The following is a 21663-nucleotide window of genomic DNA, read 5'->3' as shown; positions in this document are numbered from 1 at the left end:
CAATATTCAACAATTTGTAGGAGAAATTAATATTTACTTTGGCAAGATGTTGGTGCTGCACAATTACTATAAACTGGTCAGGCTGCTTAGTATATTGTTTCACACTGAGACTGAGACCTACATAAATGTGTATTCCCAGGTAGGCCTACATTAAAGAAATATCTGGGACAGTAAAGCACTGCGCAACCCAGGCCCAGGGACCCCGCTTCTGGGGAAGAGGGTCAAGGAGAAGACCCTGCTTCTAGGGAAGAGGGTCAAGTAGAAGACCTGCTGCAGGTGAGTTTAGACACGTTTGTGTGAAATTAGTCTCTCTCGCGTGGCCAGACTATTGCCTCCCACAGTTTTGAAATGTTTCCGGTCATCGGAGATTGTGGAATAGTTGTCTGGCTACACGAGACTAGTGTGAAAGGTGTGTACAGGTTTATTACTTTATTTTTATTTTTATGCAGCTTCAAACACACATTCACACAACTTTCTATTGTTACAGTACACCTTGGTTCATAATGAGTTTGTTATGTCTAAGCCAACGTTTCCCAAACCTTTCTGGCCGTGACCCCCAAAATAATCATATTTGAACTGAGGACCCCCCACCCTGACAAGCCCTTGGCATTATAGGCACTACATTTAGTTTGACTCTGTTCCACAGATAAATATTGTGAAAATAGCCAAACCAAAAGGTCACAACGCCTCGCACTGCGAGGCATTGTGAGCTTTGTGAGCTTGTAATCCATATTTCTGTTCCATTTCTGAACCACATCCTTTCCCTTTTGCTGGCTGATTTATGTAAAGTATAATCAACAACAATAATCTTGGGACCCCCCTGGGTCATTCATCTGTATTGACCTGGTCAGACTTTGCATTTCCATTATTATCTGTGGAACAGAGTCAAACTAAATGTAATGCCTACAATTCCAATTGTAGGTATAGGAGACACAAACGCCGGTCCTCAAATTATTGGCTAAGGAATGGGACAAAAACAAATAATATCCATTCTACGTGTTTGGGGGGAGACCAGGTTGGGTGACTAATTAGAAAAAAAGTCATTTTGGGGGTGAACTATCCTTTAATGTGGAATGGGAGATTATTCCAAAATATTGGTGTGGTTACGGAGAAGGCCCGGTCACCTTTGGCCTTTCCATTACTTCTAAAATTCTACTGACCTTGCTGGTTGACATTAAGTCCACCGGGGTGTCGTGTCGACTTGTGAATAAAGTTGATCTAATGTTTTATTTATTAGCCACTCTTCTCAGCTCCGTGGTTCTGTCTCTCTGTATAATGCATTCCAATGGAGCACCAAAGGACTTCCGGGGACTGAAGCATACATGAGTGACGTAACCATAAAGTATTTTTGACTTCCTTAGACGCTACTCTCACTTTGGAGGACAACTTGCTCACGCACAGGTTCCCAAACAGTGGGTCGGGACACATTTGGGTCATGGGTCACAAGTAAATATCCCTTTATTTTTTGTTCCATACATTTTGTTTCCATTAATTTGTATTATTACAAAACATATAAAAACATGTATTAAAATGATTTGAAAAAATAATTTCAGAAAAAAAGAAGACGAGAAAGAAAAAAGGAAATTCCATGAATTAGAAAACAAATGTTTAAGAAGTCGTGCAAATAGCCGATCTACAATGTATTTTACGATATGATGTGTTTCATTAAGCTATTTAATTCATCAATAGAGTTTGGTAGCAATACAGTGGATCAAGAGACTTTTCCCTAGCATTCATTGATGTTTGAAGTGTACACATGACAGTTAAAATCCTTTACAATGCCTGTCCTGTGTAGAGTGAACCACTAGATGTCCCTGTGTAGTTCCAGGATGTGTGTGTTGTTGTTCAGGCAGGGATGTGAGGCATCATGTGACCATAATGATTTGGATGACAGCAGTGGTTTCCAAAATGAGTCCCCAAATGATTAGCTTAATCCAATTTTCTCCCTTAACAGTAAAAAAAAAAAAAACTTACAGTATAAGTGTATGGGTATATTTCTAAAGTTACAATTTAAGGACTTTTAAGACCTTTTTAATACAAAATTGTCAAATATTACGCAAGTCAAACAGCTATTTTCACAATATTTTTCTGAGGAACCAAGTCAAAGGCGAAATGCACCCCCTCTTAACCCCCAAAATAATCATATTTGAACTGGGGACCCCTCACCCTGACAACTAAGCACTTGGAATTATAGGAGTTAAGACATTACATTTAGGGGTGCATTTCGCCTTTCCGACATGTTGCCTTTCCGACGTTGACGAACCCTATACCTAACCCTAACCCTAACCCTAACCGCACGCGGAAGCCACTAGTCGGAGTGGCGAGATGTCGGAATGGAAGGAGAACCCCGTTAAGGGGTACATGCTACATAATGCTAAGGTCCCTGGTCCTAGGTTCAATCACAGCCCTGTGTATGGCTGTAGTAGTGCCCTCAAGCAAGGCACCGAACCAAGGCACTGGAGCTAATGGGGGGCATTTCCAACTCCAATCCAAGGTGTGGTAAAACATCGTCCCCCTGTCTTCTCTGCCCCCCCCCCCCTCTCTCTCCTGAAACCTGTTGTATGGTGGCCCTGGGAACCTCATCCTTTCAACTGTGTGCGTGTGTGTATGTGTGTGTGTGTGTGTGTGTGTGTGTGTGTGTGTGTGTGTGTGTGTGTGTGTGTGTGTGTGTGTGTGTGTGTGTGTGTGTGCGCCAGTCAGCCAGTCAGCCAGTCAGTCTCAGAGCATTGTTTGTTGATAGTCTGGTTTGGTCTGACAGACTGGTCATGAATGGTGGTGATAATGTGTAAGCTGATTTGAAATTATTTGCTTTGCTTAGATAGGGATCTGGACTCTCTCTTTCTCTCTCTCTCTCTCTCTCTCTCTCTCTCTCTCTCTCTCTCTCCACCTCTCTCTTTCTCTCTCTCTCTCTCTCTCTCTCTCTCTCTCTCTCTCTCTCTGTGTCTCTCTCCCTCCCTGTGTGTGTGTGTGTGTGTGTGTGTGTGTGTGTGTGTGTGTGTGTGTGTCTCTCTCTCTCTCTGTGTCTCTCTCCCTCCCTGTGTGTGTGTGTGTGTGTGTGTGTGTGTGTGTGTGTGTGTGTGTGTGTGTGTGTGTGTGTGTGTGTGTGTGTGTGTGTGTGTGTGTGTGTGTGTGTGTGTGTGTGTGTGTGTGTGTGTGTGTGTGTGTGTGTGTTTTATGTGTATGATCCTCTGTGTAAATGGCGTGATGTTTGCCCAGAGGTGTGGCAGGCTTAATAGTCTCTGCCATCATAAACACTTGTGTGTTTGTGTGTGTGTGCGCGCGTGTGCATGTGTGAAACTGTACTATATTTGGAGATATGGTCAACCAGTAAACACAGTGAGTAATACAGGAGATGCGTCATGCAAACAACTCGGGTCTTCTTCATATAGGCAGGGCCTAGAAAGATTCTAGGCATGCAGCCCACACACACACACGCACGCACGCACGCACGCACACGCACACTCAGAGTCCCCCATTCTATTCGTCACGTGGTCAATGACAAACTTTACTTCTTTGTTCTCAGGGATAGCCTGCAACCCCTGAGTCAGGGGGTCTCTCTAGAGAGAGAGAGAGAGAGAGAGAGAGAGAGAGAGAGAGAGAGGGGGGAGGGAGGGAGGGAGTGAGTGAGAGAGTGAGAATTAATTACATTTGAATAAATTGCTGCTACTTGTCACAGTGAATGCAACACATTTAAATACTGCTGTCAACTTTCCAAAGTTTATACCAAGCTATATAACTATTTCTGACATAAAATATACATTTAAAAAAAATAGTTTATGATAGTCTTCCCTCAAAGTTGCGATGTAACACCAGCTCTGTTTACACTTTTACATTATTCCCATTTCATATTTCATATTTAATTGTACATACATTGTTTTGTTTTGATTGTTTTGTTCCACTTTGGAACACGTATGTTTTTTCACTCCTTTGAATTGAATTGGATTGAGCAAGAGTGAGAGAATGCAAAACATTTAATTATTTCTGCCATATTGGTTTCTAAAGCTAACCTTTCCTATAGTAGCTGTATAGCTATGTTTTGTAAGCTAGTTTTACAGCTCCTCTGTTTACACATAATTATTCTGTTAACGTTTACACAGCTCTGTTTACCCGATTAACCTTTAATTGTAGCTACATACACTATTCTGTTTTGACTGTTTTGTTCCACTTTTGCTTTTGGCAATGCAAACGGTATGTTTTCTCATGCCAATACAGCCCCCTTTGAATAGAGAGAGAGAGAGAGAGAGAGAGAGAGAGAGAGAGAGAGAGAGAGAGAGAGAGAGAGAGAGAGAGAGAGAGAGAGAGAGAGAGAGAGAGAGAGAGGTCGAAAGAGAGGTGGAGAGAGGGAGAGAGAGAGAGAGAGGTGGAAAGAGAGGTGGAGAGAGAGAGAGAGGGGGGTATGAGAGAGAGGGGGGTATGAGAGAGAGGGGGGGATGAGAGAGAGAGAGAGAGAGAGAGAGAGAGAGAGAGAGAGAGAGAGAGAGAGAGAGAGAGAGAGTTATGTCCAGAGAGAGAGAGAGAGAGAGAGAGAGAGAGAGAGAGAGAGAGAGAGAGAGAGAGATAGGGGTGTGACATCACTGTGTACCTACCTCTCTCACTCTCCGTGGTGGAGGGGAGGTGCAGCAGCACTACTTTCCACTCCTCCTCTCAGTGTCTCCGTTCCAGGAGGCTGGACTAAAAAGAAAACCACACACAATATTGTTTGTTTTGTTTCCACCTCCTCCTTCTTTCACGCATAATAACAATAATGAACAACTCTTCGTCGTGTTTCCTGAACATGGCGTCGATAGGAGACTTCGACCCGCTCAGCGCCTCGGTGCCAGCCACCAAGGTGGAGATAACCGTGTCCTGCAGGTAAGAAAAAACATTTTAATAATAGTCTTTCTAATAATGTGTTGGAATGTTTAAAGAAAGAAAGAAGTTCCACGGAGCCCCGGTTTTGTCTCCTTTGGCGTAGCTTTCTGTTTTTCTTGTTCTGGAATCCAAACTCCAGCAGAAAACAACTTGTCACGGCGCTGGGATTTTGTAACACAAGTTGCGCTCGAGCGAAAATTACCCGATCTACAAGCTCACAACGCGTCGCTCCGTGACGCGTTGTGAGCTTGTAGATCGGCTAATTTTCCCTCGAGCGAAGACACTCAGACAAAACACGACGCGCAAAACCAAGTAGGCAATTATTATAAATCAGTTTTTTTAAAGACCCTCCAAAGTTAAAAGACTGGTATTTTAGGGTAGGTTTTACTTATGTTGTGTCGCCTGTTGTCCAATTAGGAGACTGGAATTAAGTGATTCGGCACAGAGAAAAGAGTAAATAAATGGATTTCTTTTAGAGTGGATATTAGAATAAATAGGCTGCTTCCCTCAGTTCCCACGACACTCCGTGCGTGATTCTCAAGTAGGCTATCCCCCAGAAATTGTTATCCAAAACATGTCTAACAATAAAAACGTGATATTAAATGTAGGTCTCATGCAGAGATGTATTCTACAGGAACTGTGATGCTCAAGTAGGCTATATCCCCAAAATGTGTTATGTATGCATAGGATCAGGCCACAGACCTAATTATTTATAGGCTACTTGATCATTATTTATCTTAAATTACATCTCTGTAACTGCATCGGACCTTTAAATCTAATGTCACATATTTCTTGTTAGACATGATTTGGTCTGATATGGTCAGGCATTTGATCCAGGATTCATTTACAGTTTATGTACAGTTAGCCTGCTGTGGTATAGTGAAACTCTGATGGAAATGGACCTTCTTGCTGTAGCCTATGTTCTGTAGTTGTATTTACTTGTGTACTGTAGGCTACATAGCCGTATACTGGTGAGGTGAAGATCTTCACGATGGTCTAACACTGGGGACCCCCCTCCTGGAATCCCCTCAAGGACTCCCGGGTGTCCCTGAACGCTATGTTGACAGTGACACCACTGTTGCAGCTGACAGCAGATCATTCATAAGATTGACAGTTGACACATCAGGAGGTGTGTGTTTGTTTGACTGTGTCTACCCACATCGAAAAAGGGTATTTTCTTCACTGACTGTTCATTTTAAGCCTAAGGGCGAATGTGTCCACTCTCTGGGACACATTCTCTACAGTGGCAGCGGTGGCCTAGTGGTTAGAGGGGCGGCCTTGATACCGGAAGGTCCCTAGTTCGATTCCCCAATTCATCACATCAATCATGAATCACCGCTGAATAGCCCTTGAGCAAGGCTTCCATGCAGGGTCCGGCTGGAAACAAGCTTCGTGCTTAGTCCGACACCCTGGGTAAACAACAAACTTTGCTTTGCTTTGCTTTTGGGATAATTAACACTGGCGATTTAAATTTACTAGAGGTTTGGGCCGCTATGCGGCACTCACTAGAGTTTGGGTCCCACTACCGATCCGACCAATATGTCCGAGTCATGGTGTTTGGGGCTTTGTCAGAGTACGGCTATACCCTGTCTGTCTGTGTCCCTTTTGTGCCCATATATGGAGATGTCTTTTTTTGTCTGTCTACCTGTGTCCCTTTTATGCCTAACCCTATATATGGAGATCTGTATTAGGGGTGTGGTGTTGGAAAAAAATCGATTCATGTAAGAATCACGATTCTTGATATCAACAATTTCAAAATCAATTCACAATTTCCCAAAAATCAATTGTATTTCCCCCCATACGCTGCCTACGGTTTCTGCTAATATTAGTGACTACTTATTTTGTATGTCTGTGGGAAAAATCAAATTTTGTCTAAAATGTCCCCCACAAGCTGTCATGGTGGTGACCCCTGTTAAGTTTGCAGGAGTGGCCCGTTGTTAACGAATTACCTCAAATCATGAACGATTGCCGCGAAACTTGCCACGCACATTCCCACTAGACCATGGGAAGAAATGCCACCCTACATTTTTTAAATCTCAGGTGGTCACATTGTGAGTGCTCGGGGGGTAGCAGTTACGGGGGGTCAAGTTAAGTGTTTTGCTCATGGACACCTCAACACTAGCCGGGGCCAGGAATCGAACCTGGGACCTTCTGTTTCCCAGGCGGTCTCTCTGCCCATTCAGCGCTATGGCTGCCCCCGCAATCCAGAGGAGGTTGAGAGGTCAACTTCAGCGATGTTGTGGATTTGATAAGTTGTCCAATTCCAGTGTGATCGATTCCAGTGTGATCGTTATGCAATCTCCAAGACCGCATGTTAATGTCAGGTCAGGTGTATTGATGGCCAATGTGGTGCTGTGTGTCTGTCAGCCTGTGAGATGTTGTCAATAGCTTCTTCTACTCAACTAGAGTCCGACCGATGGCAGAGTCCAATGCTGACAAATAGACCACTGATTACCGATTTCGTCAAAAAAAAAGTGCAACATTTTCCAATCAATTCTAAAAACTTAGATTTGATTAAAGTTTCTATATAAAAACATTTTAGCTAGAATTGATTTTATTTAAACACTTAACACACCCTATTTAAAATAATCTGAAAAAAAGAGCTACAAGCTCAAAAGCAACGTGTTGCCGATACTGACCATCAAAAAACTAATTACCAATATATCGGCCTGGCTGATGTATCGGTCGGGCTCTATGCTCAACTTTGCACAGATCATTATCTATTGCAGGTTTCTTGGTTGCAGTCAATCAAACATCTTGACCAAACTGTTTAAAAGGTTCAGAGCATTGTTTGTTGATATTGTCTGGTTAATTCCGGCAGGCTGGTCAAAGGTCAAAAGTCGTTTAGAATGAATCATGAATGGCAATAATGTGCAAGCTTTTCGTTTGATGCTGTGAATGATTTGCATACGGACTCACCGACATGTTTCCACTCCATGACGCCTCTCTCTCACTCAGTCTCTGTGTGTGTGTGTGTGTGTGTGTGTGTGTGTGTGTGTGTGTGTGTGTGTGTGTGTGTGTGTGTGTGTGTGTGTGTGTGTGTGTGTGTGTGTGTGTGTGTGTGTGTGTGTGTGTGTGTGTGTGTGTGTGTGTGTGTGTGTGTGGTGCAAACGGTGTACGCCTCAGTTGCTTGGAATCAAAGAGGAGAATGTTATGGCAGTTGACACAGGGTTGGAAATGATGTCATTCTGTTTGGTCTTCCTGTGCGTGTGAATTAGGCCAGTGTTCTTTCCACCATGCACTAAACATGGTCACTCACACACACTACCTACCAGTCGACATTTCCCCACTGGAACCTGCATACACCCCGCAAGCATCTGTTCATTATGTAGGCCACTGGTTCTCAAAGTGGGGTCCGGGGACCCCCAGGGGTCCTTGAGGGAGTTCCAGGGGGTCCCAGCTAAATAATAGATTAGGCACCAAATGGACCCTTATGGCTATGGGTCTGTAACTCTGAGAGTGTACAAATGGAACCAAATGGACCCTAACGGGTCCATTTGGTTCCATTTGTACACTCTCAGAGTTAAATTGACATTGATTTTACAATATGAATTGGGGTCCCAGAGATATAAATGCCATTAAATGGGGGTCTATAGCCTAATGCATGTTAAACTGGGGGTGCTTGAAATTAAAATGGTTGAGAAAAACTGCTAGAGCCGTAAAACTCTTCTCTTATGGGGGTCCCTGGCATATCTTTTCAAATGGGGGTCCGTGGGCTAATAAGTGTCAATTTGGGGGCCTTGGCATGAAAAAGTTTGAGAACCTCTGATGTAGGCTATATGCTATAAATCAGGGGTCTTCAATGTTTTTCAGGCCAAGGGGCCCTTAGCAGAGAGAGAGAGAGATGAGGCTGGGATTAGGTTTTTTTGGGCTTGTTTTTAATGTGAAGTTGCTGATTTGGGCTTGTTTAAATGTTTTCTTTTTCATTGTTTAAACCAGTGGTTCTCAAACAGTTTCATGTCCCCCAAACTTAATTTATGTGTATTTGTCCACGGACCCCCATCTGAAATTATAATTTGTACCAGATTTGTGTTGTTTAAAGCCTATTCCATACATTTAGCAATTCCTCTTCTCAATATTATTTGCGACTTGTTGTGAGCTTGTAGATCTGCTATTTTCAAATAGCCGATCTATATAGGTTTAAAGTGCTCTTGGCCTAGGTCCCTTCTTTTGAGCTTGATTTCATCAACCAGGTTGCTTAGTTCTGTCGCAAAATCTGGCATCACCGGTCGCAAACCACCCTCTTGGCTGCTGACATTAAGCAAGGGTATTCCTGGTTGGTGGCTGATCGGGAACGATTACCATCTGCCCAGAGATCCAGTAGCGCGAGGACGTTCAAAGATCCAATCTTAAACCTCCCAATCCGCTCTGCTCACAGATATACAGTAGTCATGTTTGATATGTATCTGGATGATTACATCGTCCGAGTTCGACGATGGGAGTGGCTTGCAACCGAGCGAGACAAGTCAACAGGGAGGCAGACATGAAGTGAATGAGAGGACTTTTTACATGGCGGCCAGTGTACACAACCTGATTGATTGAATACTTTATTAGACATAAATGTAAACAGCACCTGGTACAGTTGCAACATACTAAAACCTATACCGCTTGTCCTGTTGTGCTGTGGTTACCAAACTGGTAGTCGGGACCCCCAGGTGGGGTCCCCAAATCATTGTGGGGGGTCCCCAGATGAGTAACTTAATGTGCTACATTGTTTCTCACTCAACAGTAAACAAACCAACATACAGTATACACAGGGTACTGCACATTTCTATAGTGACAATTTCATGACTTTTAAGACCTTTTTAATATCAAATTGGCCAAATTGTCAAATATTACGTAGGAAAGAAGCAAAAATTGTGAAAATAACCAATCTACAAGCTCACAGCGAGGCGTTGTTGTGACATTGTAGTTCGGCTATTTTCACAATATTTATCTGTGGAGCCGAGTCAAACTAAATGTAATGCCTACAATTCCAAGTGCTTGTCAGGGTGGGGGGGGGGTCCCCAGTTCAAATATGATTATTTTGGAAACGGGACACCCCCGATCCTGCCCAGTGGAATCAAAGCCTGGGTAGGGAGTGCCACAGGGCTACGTCACTGCTGCAACATCAGTGGAATTCCGGGTACAGAAGTGCTGCTTAGCCTTTTTAGAGACTGTCTGTCCACGCAGGGTGAACGTTCCATTTCATTTGAGTCACTGGAGGTTAAACAGTGTTCTCCTCATTAAATTAGAAGAAGAGTGTTTCTTTGCTACACTGGTCTATTCAGATCAGATGCTGTGTTTTAACAACCATGTGTGTGTGTGTGTGTGTCGCTGCGGGCTGGTGCGTGTGTCTGTGTTCCTAAGAGTAGGAAAAACTAAAGGCAATATTTTCAATAACATCTGGATTATATATATAAAAAAAATATCTCTTAGAAACATTGTATTTTCCAGGTAGAACACCGCCACTAGTTTATACATGTAGATGTTATGGACATTCATGTCTGTTGTTACGTTTGGCTGACAGGAAGACGGCTTAGTGTCTCTGTCTCAAGCTGAAAAGTGTGGTAACCCCTGGTCCAGAGTGATAGTCTGTACACTTGGTTTAATTTCTGTGATCATGCCTGGTAGAAATTTTGCCAAATTCATTTCATATATGTCTGTTATGTGCCCCTTGTCTAGCGTGAGAGCTAAATGTAAATGTTAACACAGATATAGCTTTTGTTATATTGATTTTATATGTCTGCTTTCGTAACTAACATGTTCGCTCTGGTCCAGAGCGTTAGCAAGTTCTCTCTAGTGCTCTGCCAGGCGCGGTGCTATTCCCATAGACAAATAAAACTTCCACTACCATGCGACGTGTCCAACTGTAGTAAAAAATAAAGAAAGAGATTTAGCTACTCACCGAAACAAAGGCTATGTAATGTAATGTTGAAAGACTATTCTCCGCCATGGGGAACCGTCTCAGGACCATACCTTCTGTGTAAAATCCACCGTTTGTCCAGAAAATAACACATGTCTGCCAGACGGACGGTGTCTGTCTATGGCAGGACACCCCACCCTGACAAGCAATTGGAATTGTAGGAGTTGAGGAATTACATTTAGTTTGACTCAGTTCCACAGATAGATATTGTGAAAATAGCCTATCTACAAGCTCACAACACTTTGCTTTGTGAGGCGTTGTGAGCTTGTAGATTGCCTATTTTCTTTTCTTTTTTGGTTTTGCCCCTTTCTTATATTATTTGACAATTTGGCCAATCTTTGACCAGTTTTAATTGTATAGTTTGTTGATTACTTCTGATGCAGTAATGGTCTTTTTTTCTTTTCTTTCTTTCTATTCTTTTTTTGAGGTATTAAAAAAGGTCTTGCAAGCCCTCAAATTGTCACTTCACTGTCATATGGGTACCCCCCTGGGGGTTCCGACCCACATGTTGAGAACCGCTGGTCTATGGGAATAGCACCGCGCCTGGCAGAGCGTTCGAGAGAACTTGCTAACTTAGTGTCACTTTCGAATGCTACTTTTGAAAAGATCCGTTACCTGATTTTGATTGTTCAGTATTCACAAACAAGTAATTACATTAGTCAATATACTAACATAACGTTTTCAGTGGGTGGATATCTCAGCATCACATTGGCTTGAACACTTCATTACTGTGTGTGTGTGTGTGTGTGCGTGTATATAGTGTGATACTAGTTGCCTAGATACAGTGACTTTGTCATTTAGGGTTATGTTTGACTCACAGTAGATTAAATAAAGGCCTTGTCGGCTCTGTCAAAGCCAATTTGTTGGCATTCACTCTGTTCACATGTGTCACATGTCATCAAAGCTAATCAGCACATTAAATACAGTGCAGACTTCTAATTCAGTTCAATTAAAAGAGCTCAAGAAAAACAGACAATTGAAGTGTGTGTGTGTGTGTGTGTGTGTGTGTGTGTGTGTGTGTGTGTGTGTGTGTGTGTGTGTGTGTGTGTGTGTGTGTGTGTGTGTGTGTGTGTGTGTGTGTGTGTGTGTGTGTGTGTGTGTGTGTGTGTGTGTGTGTGTGTGTGTGTGTGTGTGCAAGCTACTTCGGAGGCAGGAGGTTGGTACAAGAAAGTTCTTTGGTATTGTAGAGATCAGGTGATCTACGCAATTTTGTGTTGTTGTGGATGATTAAAACCACTTAAAGATCCTGTAAGTGTTCTTTATTTGCTAAAATAAGTGTTAAATAGTTCTACTGTATGTTGTGATTTTATTTCTTTTCTACAGAGTGTTTGTTCAGTAAACAGGGGGTCTCGCCAGCCCTTTAGTAAACAGAAATTCAGATTTTTAGGTCGGGATACCAATTGCATCCACCCAGGAGAAAGAACTCGATACACATGTGAAATTTCGTCTAAGCGACGGAACAAATAAATGAGCATAGACATTTGGAACTATACAAGCAGGACAAATGATCTCTGTGGCGTTCTCTCTTTTCAATGTTGCAGAATCAATGTTGGCCTATAATGACACGCCAGGGTTAATGTGATGAATGTTTCCCCGACCCAGTGTGGAGTTTCTGTACCCTGTTGGGACTCTGTTCTGCTATGGTTGCAACACAAGTATCTGCAATGAGTCAGTTCATGCACAGTGTGACACGTTGATGATGATGACAAATGGAAAAAAAAGAACGATCGATCGAAGCTGACATTTCAAGATGTCATCTTGGACATGAGATTTTAGGCTAAAAGCAGAACCACCAACTCCATCCGTTAATCCCTGCGTCCCTGTGATAATGAATGATTGAGAGAGAGAGAGAAAAAACATTGGCTAATGAAACTTTAACCCATTGAGACCTGAAGCCGATTCTACATGTCTCCTAAATCTCAACAGTATTCTGAAAAACCTATGTTTCTATATCAGTGGTGCTCAAACTTTCAAGGACCCCCAAAATTATATGTATTTGGCCGCCGACCCCCATCAAAATATTTTGTTCCAGGGACCCCCAGAAGCAAAGATTTGAGTTAAAAATGTTCGCTTTAAAAATATATATATTCAAAGATTTGCACACATTTTCACGATTTTTCAAAAATGGCAGATCTACAAGCTCGTAGCGCGGCTCTCAGTGCCGCGCTATGAGCTTGTATATCTGCTATTTTTGAATAGCCCAAAGTGTAAAATAATGCTTTTTAGCTCAAATAAAAAAATGACACAGTTCCAGGTCTTAATATTAATCCTGTTTTCTCAGCATGTAGTGCCAGCCTGCAGATGGAAGTCCTGTGTGCTGATAGACAAATTAAAACGGTCGCACGTCAGGCATTACCAGCACGTTTACTGCCAAGGAGGGCATGTGAAAACGTTCTCTCCCATTGCCAATCCAGCAAGTTATCCAATTTCTTTTTTTTGCCCGGTAATATACTGACACAGTAGGGAAAACACGGCTCTAGTTGTATTTTCATTGCATGCAAGGGGGAAATAATTGCTTACCCGCTCACAAGTCTGAATTCATTAAATAAACATGTGCGGTTGGCTGAAAGATTTAGAATTGTGTCATCAAGGACATTTGGAGAACTAGAGGTTCGGGCCGCTACACAGCCCTCACATTTAGAGTGTCACTGGCCTATTCGGAGGACAACCCCTATTCTACCCAATGGAAATTAAGTCTGGTCACTGGTCAGGAAAGGGCTGGAAATTCATATACAAGTAATTAGTCCATATATTAATATAACTTTTCAGTGGGTGGATATCTTGGTCTCCCATTGGCTTGAACACTTACTTACGGTACTTAGACACATACTGTATATAGTGTGATGCTAGTTGCCTAGATACAGTGACTTTATCATTTAGGGTTATGTTTGACTCACAGTAGATTAAATACAGGCCTGGTTGGCTCTGTCAAAGTCGATTTGGTGGCATTCACTCAGCATATTAAATACAGACTTCTATTCAGTTCAATTAACCCTTTAAGACTGGGAACGCATCTGTGGCATTTTTAGATTTGAGCAAAAAAAAAAGCATTATTTTACACTTTGGCTATTAAAAAATAGCAGATCTACAAGTGCAGAGTGCCGCGCTACGAGCTTGTAGATCTGCTATTTTTGAAATTATTTGAAAATGAGTGCAAATCTTTGAATATATATATATATATATATATATATATATATTGTATATATATATTTTTTAAAGCGAACATTTATTACTCAAATCTTTGCTTCTGGGGGGTCTCAACATATTTTTAGATGGGGGTCCGTGGCCAAATACATATCATTTTGGGGGTCCTTGACATGAAGAAGTTTGAGTTCCACGTCTTAATGGGTTAAAAGAGAAGACGGCGCAAGAAAACCAACAACTGAACAATTGAAGTGTGTGTGTGCGCATGTGTGTGTTTCTGTTTTTGTGTGTGTGTGTGTGTGTGTGCAAGCTACTTCAAGGAGGTTACATGAAAGTTATAGTTAAAGGAATTATAGAGACTAGGTGATCTTCTAGGCAAAAATGAATCATTGTTTCGGATGATAAAAAACACTTACAGGTTGCTTATCTGATCCGTGGAATTTGGGGTAGGGAAGTGCTATTTAGCCTTTACAGTGTCAGCAGAGACTGCATGGATTAAAGTTCTGTCCCGACTGATTTCAGTCATTTAGATTCCATAGAAGCCTGCATGTCTTCTGTGAAAGCATGTCACGCACTGAAAATACATAGATCCATCATAGGAGGTTAAACGCTACAGCAGCCTCAGCACTGTCAGAGCAGGGCTGTGAACAAACATAAAACTAGGGCAGTGGTTCTCAAACTTTTTCATGTCAAGGACCCCCAAATTGACACTTATTAGCCCACGGACCCCCATTTCAAAAGATATGCCAGGGACCCCCATAAGAGAAGATTTTTTTTACAGCTCTAGCAGTGATTATCAACCATTTTCATTTGAAGGACCCCAAGTTTGACATGCATTAGGGCTACAGACCCCCATTTAATGGCATTTCTATCACTTGGACCGCAATTTATATTGTAAAATCTATGTCAATTTAACTCTGAGAGTGTACAAATGGAACCAAATGGACCCTAACGGGTCCATTTGGTTCCATTTGTACACTCTCAGAGTTACAGACCCATAAGGGTCCATTTGGTGCCTAAACTATCATTTAGCTGGGGACCCCCTGGAACTCCCTCAAGGACCCCTGGGGGTCCCCGGACCCCACTTTGAGAACCAATGAACTAGGGAATATAGCCAGTCTACAAATAATAAAACAATTATGGAAATAATACATTTCTGTTCATTTCATCCCGCTGTTTTTATACAGATGAAGGAAAGATGATCTTTTAACGGTTATGTAAAATAACTGCGTGGCCCTCACACCAACGTCACGGCGGACCGCCGACCCGACCGATATGTCTGAGTCATCATGGTGTCAGAGGGCTTTGTCAGAACACCCGTTGTACACGCCTGTCTGAGTCAGAGTGACGTGGCCGTGGTCCTGCCTATATATGGCTGTATGGGGTTTGTTTATGGTTATGTCTGAGTCGTGAGAGACGCGAGCGCACAAGCCTACGTCTGAATCAGCACCGCTAATTCTAGCAGTTTCAAATCATCACCAGCAGTGGTGGAAAAAGTACTAAAATGTTTTACTTGAGTAAAAGTATCAATACTGCAGTGTAGAAATACTCTGTTACAAGTAGAATTTACTTGAGTAAAAGTACAAAAGTATTGTCCAGAGCCAACCAGGCCTGTTTTTAAATATACTTAAGGTACCACAAGTAAAAGTACTCATGTACCGTTTCTCAAATCTTTTGAAAATAGATAAATAACGCGTTGTGAGCTTGTAGATTGGCTATAGCCTATTTTCAAATAGCCAAAGTTTAAATATGGCTGAAGTGGTTAATGCATGTTTTGTAATAATAATCAAAATCTATGAAGTAACTAAAGTGTTCAAATAATTGTAGTGGAGTAAAAGTACAATATTTGTCTCTGAGATGTAGTGGAGTAGAAGTAAAAGTATAGGACATTGCACACACACACACACACACGCACACACACACACGCACGCGCACACACACGCACGCGCACACACACTTCAGACATGGAGAAGACATGACTCTCCATGCTGCGTATCTCACCCACATGCTGAAGTAAGAACGAAGCACTCCTTTGAGCACTTTGAATTTACCACCTACACATCTGGACCTAAAGGGTCATTGCATGACCAGCATCACGCACGCAGCACTTTCATCACCAGCAAACGCTGTCTGTCCATTTTTAGAATATCTGACATCAGTGGAAAGTCCAAGTTTGCAGGCAGCATTCATGAAAGAATTAATTGGAAGGTTTTTTTGGGGGAAACAGTCATTCATTAGCTCCAGGTATTGTATTAGGGCAGGGGTCTTCAACAGGGTATCCGGGACCCCTAGGGGGTCCTCAGAGTTACCAAATCTTTGTGTCATAGGTTTCTTTTTTTTTTACATTAACCACTTGAACCCAACCCTTTTCTGAGGTGAATTTAGGGCAAAAATTGCAGATCTACAAGCTCACAACGCCTTGCAGCACGAGGCGTTGTGAGCTCGGCATAGAGGTTTGGTGTAGAGGGGAAAAAAGAGCAGACTAAGTACAGAGTGAAAGGTGAAGTTCACTAAGTTCACATTTAGTGGTTAAATGTCTGAAAATACACATTAACATGAATCCAACATACACTGACAGTGGTGGCAAACACGTCTACGAAGCTATCTATATGAAATCTATGAAAAAGTTTAATCTGCAACAGAATTTTATACAACATGTAGTGGGGGATCCCTGCTTCATCTCTCTCTCTCAGCTGAGGGGTCCTTGGGCTGAAAAATGGTGAAGACCCCTGTATTACGGTGTGTCGTACAGTGTGGACTTTTTGTTAAAAGGTTAAAGCACTATATCACTATATTCTGATAGTAATCATTGCTGCTATAGAGTGTTTGTTCAGTAGCAAGGAGTCTCCCCGTCTCTCCAGCTCTTTAATAAACAGAACATACATTTTCAGGTGGGTTGCACATTCATTTATTTGTGTCATCACTTCCAATTTCACTTGTTTTTCCTGTATAAATTATCTCTCCTGATTGGATAGAACTGGTATTCTAACCTGAAAATCCATGTTCTGTTTATTAAAGAGCTGGAGAGACATGGATACTATTACTCCTGTTACTGAACACTCTAGTCTATAGCAATGATATAGCAATGATTACTATCAGAATATATAGTATGATGCTGATCAATCATTGTTTTCTGTCTTTTCACGCCGTTGCAACAAGCTCATAGTCCATTCGGAGAAGTGGGTCAAGAAATTGTCGATCATGGCTTCATCTGATGCCAGGGGCCAGAGGTTGAAATTGTTTTTATTTATTGCGCTCTCTACCTAGCTAGAGAGCAAGTGGTAGCACTTACCAGCTCAATGGCCTTGCGGTTAGAGTGTCCGCCCTGAGATTTAGAGGTCGGGTTTGATCCCCGATCGGGTCATACCAAAGACTCTAAAAATGGGCCCAATGCCTCCCTGCTTGGCACTCGGCATCAAGGGTTGGATTGGGGGTTAAGTCCAAGTGATATACTAGCGTCATGTCCGGGGGTTGCACTTGTACATCAAGGCCTCATGGCTCGGCAAGGCTTACTTACTACTATCTACAGTAGCTATCCAACACAGAACAGGAGTCGGGGAAAAAAACAACAAAACCACCAAAATAAAACTGTCATTGAACTGAAGTCGGGTGCAAAATAGATGGTGTGGTGTGTGTGAGTGTGTGTCCCTGGCTGAATGGAGCAGAGATAGGCAGAAGACATCATCAGCCTCGTTTGCATTTCCGTGGTTGTAAATAGAACTTTGGGGCGACGGGCCTAGTAATTCTATTTTTGGCTTTTGTAGCAATCCGCACAATAGAAACGACAGTTTTTGTTTTCAGTGATGTTTTGGTCAGTGAGAGAGTGAGAGGGAAAGAGTTTGCCATGCCTGTGTGTGTGGCATGAGAAGAAAGACAAAGCAACAGTGATGTGAGTTGCCATCTATTTATTTCTTTTTTTGCTTGAGTATGTTAAAGGAGAATTTTGGACCACGGGTTTCTTACCTTTTCTATGATGTTATGATAATCACGTTGCATAGTCTTCTCTCACTATGAACGTCAGAGCGCAATGCCTATTGTCGCGTGTTTTTAGCTGTGGCGGACCCAGGATGGAGTTATGACATTTTCCTACTATACCAATCATCCTAGGATATCATAACATCATAGAACATGTAAGAAAACCGTGGTCCAAAATTCCCCTTTAATACAATATAACTCATACAATTGGGGTGGTTGTATTTTGTCTCCCTGCTCTTCTATTGAGACATTTAGATTGTGTCAAAGGTCATGTCTCACTTAGACACAGGATATGACACGAAATTTGTCCTGATGATCAAGATTACATTTATCCCCTGAGCAAGCAGGCAGGCTCCGTTAGCTCAATGGTACAAATGTCAGAACTTGCGCAGGAAACAAGGTTCAAATCCGGGGTAGAAGAGGAAAGTTACATAGTGCAGCTTTAATGACCCAGATGTTGTTGGCTATATTGCGTTAATTAGAATAGCTGTCTACTCTCAGTTGTTAGAATTTTGTGTATTGTAGCTATGTATCAATTATGTTTTGTGCTGGTCTCCTAAATTGACATGGATGCTCATGCAGGCACAGCAGATCTGTTTGATTTTTCATATTCCATCCTGATTGGCGCATTCCGAACATTGCTGGCCCACAATAACCTACCTGACCTGGCAGAGACCTGTGCTCCAAGGAGAACCTTTTCTAGTTTGCCATAATTTTCATTGTTTGTAGATGGTAGCCTAAGCCTGCCTTTACTGTTGGTTTCAACAGCACACTGGTGTTAAGTAGCCGACAGCAATGTGACGTGTCTATCACGTGTTTTGCCATGTTTATTATTACAATATGTGCACAGAGTCAGAGTGTGTCAGAGAGTTGTCACACTAGGCAAGAAAAATAAAACAAATTCTGACATCGTCTCTGTTGGGTGGAAACCTCATATGTCCCAAACTGTTACTTTTCAGGATTCAAATAAAAAAAATAGCAAAAGTAACACATCTACAAGCTTTTGTGTGACGCTGTAGTATGACCAAGTAGGGCGTTCGGTTTCTGCCTGACAGCAACGACGTGCTCGACTTTTCGTCATGGTCAGGTGTCATGATCGCTGCCTCTTCTGATATGTCACCACTGTTAAGAAGTAAAGACGCACGTTGGTCGTTGGGAACGACCAACGTGCGTCTTGCTGCTGGAGATGCTGCTGGTGGAGGCAAAATCAGGCTGAAATCAGGTTGAAATTGTGTGTATTCTGGTGATCCGTGGATAGAGAGAGGAGAGTGTGAAAGAGAGAGAAGCAGCGAGAGAGACGAGGAGAGGTACGGTAGAGACAGAGAGAGAAAAAGATTGTCATAATAGTGTGAGAGGGAGAGAGAGGGGGAGAGAGAGAGAGACAATCACACAATCACACAATCAGACAGTCATGCATCAAAGGGCAGGTGTACTTTAGACTTTAAGTGAAAGGGTGAGGAATTTTCCTAATCGATGCATACATAACACACAGTCAGGCACAAACACACGCGCACGCACATGTACGCACGCACGCACACACGCACACACACTCCTTACATTCCTGCAAAAAAACAAAAAAACAAGACAAGCGTCATCTCCATCTAGACGTGTGTTTATGTCTGTCGTGTTTGGCCACAGTGCAAACAGTACCAGTGTTGACACTCATAACTCAAACATTGTCGTCTGCTCGCGTGTGTGAAGGACTTGTGTGTTTATACTGTCATCACAGCACACGTACAGCCTGAGCCTGTCAATGACAATTTAACCCATTAAGACCGGGAAATGGGCGGCGAATAATCGAAAAATATTCGCCGGGGGCTGTCCGATTTTCGAATTTGATCATGGTCAGTTTCGGGCATCCCTGCCCTGAAGTCTAGTCTACTCTACCGCTGGCTCTGTACTTAGTCTGCACTTTTCCCCTCTACACCAATTCTCCGAAAATAGCCGGTCTACAAGCTCACTGTAGATCTGCTGTTTTCGGTTAATGTTCCCCATCACACAAAGATTTGGCGGACCCCCTGTAGTATCTCTGAGGACTCCCTAGGGGTCCCGGACCCCCTGTAGAAGACACCGGACCCCCTGTTGAAGACCCCTGCTATATAGAGTGTTTGTTCAGTAACAGGGGTTTCCTTGTCTCTCCAGCTCTTTTGTAAACAGAAAATCCATTTTCAGGTGGGACAACAATTTCAGAATCAGTAGACAGAGAACCAGCTATCTGCTGTATATATACAGTACAGCTGATATAGTTTATCAGCTGTAGTGTTTCAGTTCCAATTTGGTTTGCTGGAATATATGAATATATTTTGTGACCAAAAGAATTGCACAGGACAAATAACTTAAATATATAGTGCAGAATATATACATTATACTGTATTGCTATTATGGTTGTTTATATCTACTGTAACCATTTATATTTTGCCATTACTTATATAATACATTATGATATGACATGATATTTGGGTAGCCTTTAGGAGCCAAGAAGGTCTCAGCTAAGACTGATGGCTGTTGTTTTGGTAACAGCCTGTCTTGTATGGTTCAGCTTGTCCTTGTAGCAGCTAGAGTATAACTATGGTCTGATCCCTGTGCTCGTTGGGCAGAACTACCTTACCACCGATCTGTGTCAGACTGTGTGTCTAACGTACTTCTCCCCATGATGTCATGTACAGTAAAGCATAACCAGGATATTGTCGACTCCTATTGCCTCATCAATTACTGATTGATCCAGAATTCCACGACAATAGCAATGATTACTATGGCAATATACCATAGAGCTATTCAACACAAAATATCACAACGCCTTTTAAATTATAGCTCCACCATTCCTTTCTCTTACGGCGGTGTCATGTCGTGCAGCAAAAATTAGCACACAAGTGTGTGTGTGTTGCTGCGAAGGGTTGTGAGCTTGTAGATTTCCGCTGCACGACAGAGTATAAATGATACTCGGCTATCCCGACTAGAGATGTACCGATACCAATTTTTCCCTTCCCGATAAAGATTCCGTTGTTGCCAGGTTTGGAGAGAAACAAGCAATCCGAAAAACAAGTAATCAGGTCTATGAAAACAATCACACACACACACGCACACGCGCACACACACACACACACACACACACTCACACTCACACTCACACTCACACTCACACAGAGCACCTGGTAGAATATGACTTTTGTCATTTCGTTAGTGTTTCTGTTCTGGCTCCACAGTGGTGGAATGAACTCCCCACTGATATCAGGACAGCAGAGTCACTGCCCATCTTTCGCCGCAGGCGTAAAACCCACCTCTTCAGGAAACACTACCCTTCCTCTTCACCTTGCCTACTTGTTGTTAACTAGATGTACGAACTTGTGTTTTATTGGATCTTGTTCATTCGATACACTTATTTGTTTTATCTCTTGCTCATTTGATTTTCCTATTTGTCTCATCTGTTTAAGAAAGCAGGTGGCTGATATATTGCACTTTTACCTTAGCGCTAGGTATACTCTTAGTTGCTTGTTTTAGAAGAGAATGCACTTAAGACTTCTGGTGATTAGTAGTTTTGTTCCCTACCTATGTTGAATGCACTTATTGTAAGTCGCTTTGGATAAAAGCGTCTGCTAAATGACTGTAATGTGATGTAATGGTATGGGAACAACTCCCGACCTAAGCCTCTGTGACAGTGGGGGGTGAAGCGGTGGACACTGGAATAACACCACATGCGGTCGCAGAGCGTTTTGCCTCGTCAATGTGTTCAGCCCAGTCAGTTGTACACATCTAGACCTTAGCCATCACAGTAAAGTCACGTTTTTTTT

The 21663-nt window shown here is 42.4% G+C and overlaps 1 protein-coding gene across 2 annotated transcripts in view; it reads left to right on the top strand.

The window, feature by feature from the left end:
- Positions 1–4744: 4744 nt before the first annotated feature.
- The window catches only part of LOC311039669 (copine-8), a gene marked incomplete at its 5' end in the record, with an annotated part of 124824 nt that continues 107905 nt past the window's right edge, over positions 4745–21663 (top strand). For both annotated transcript variants that reach the window (XM_084049619.1, XM_084049618.1), the window contains one exon: positions 4745–4851. In XM_084049619.1, the coding sequence (XP_083905745.1) occupies positions 4745–4851 (107 nt within the window). The remainder of the gene's footprint in view (positions 4852–21663) is intronic.

This window comes from Gymnoscopelus microlampas, assembly GCF_963454915.1.
Source record: "Gymnoscopelus microlampas genome assembly, chromosome: 23".
Lineage (NCBI taxonomy): Eukaryota > Metazoa > Chordata > Actinopteri > Myctophiformes > Myctophidae > Gymnoscopelus > Gymnoscopelus microlampas.
This window is presented reverse-complemented; position numbering and strand designations above follow the sequence as displayed.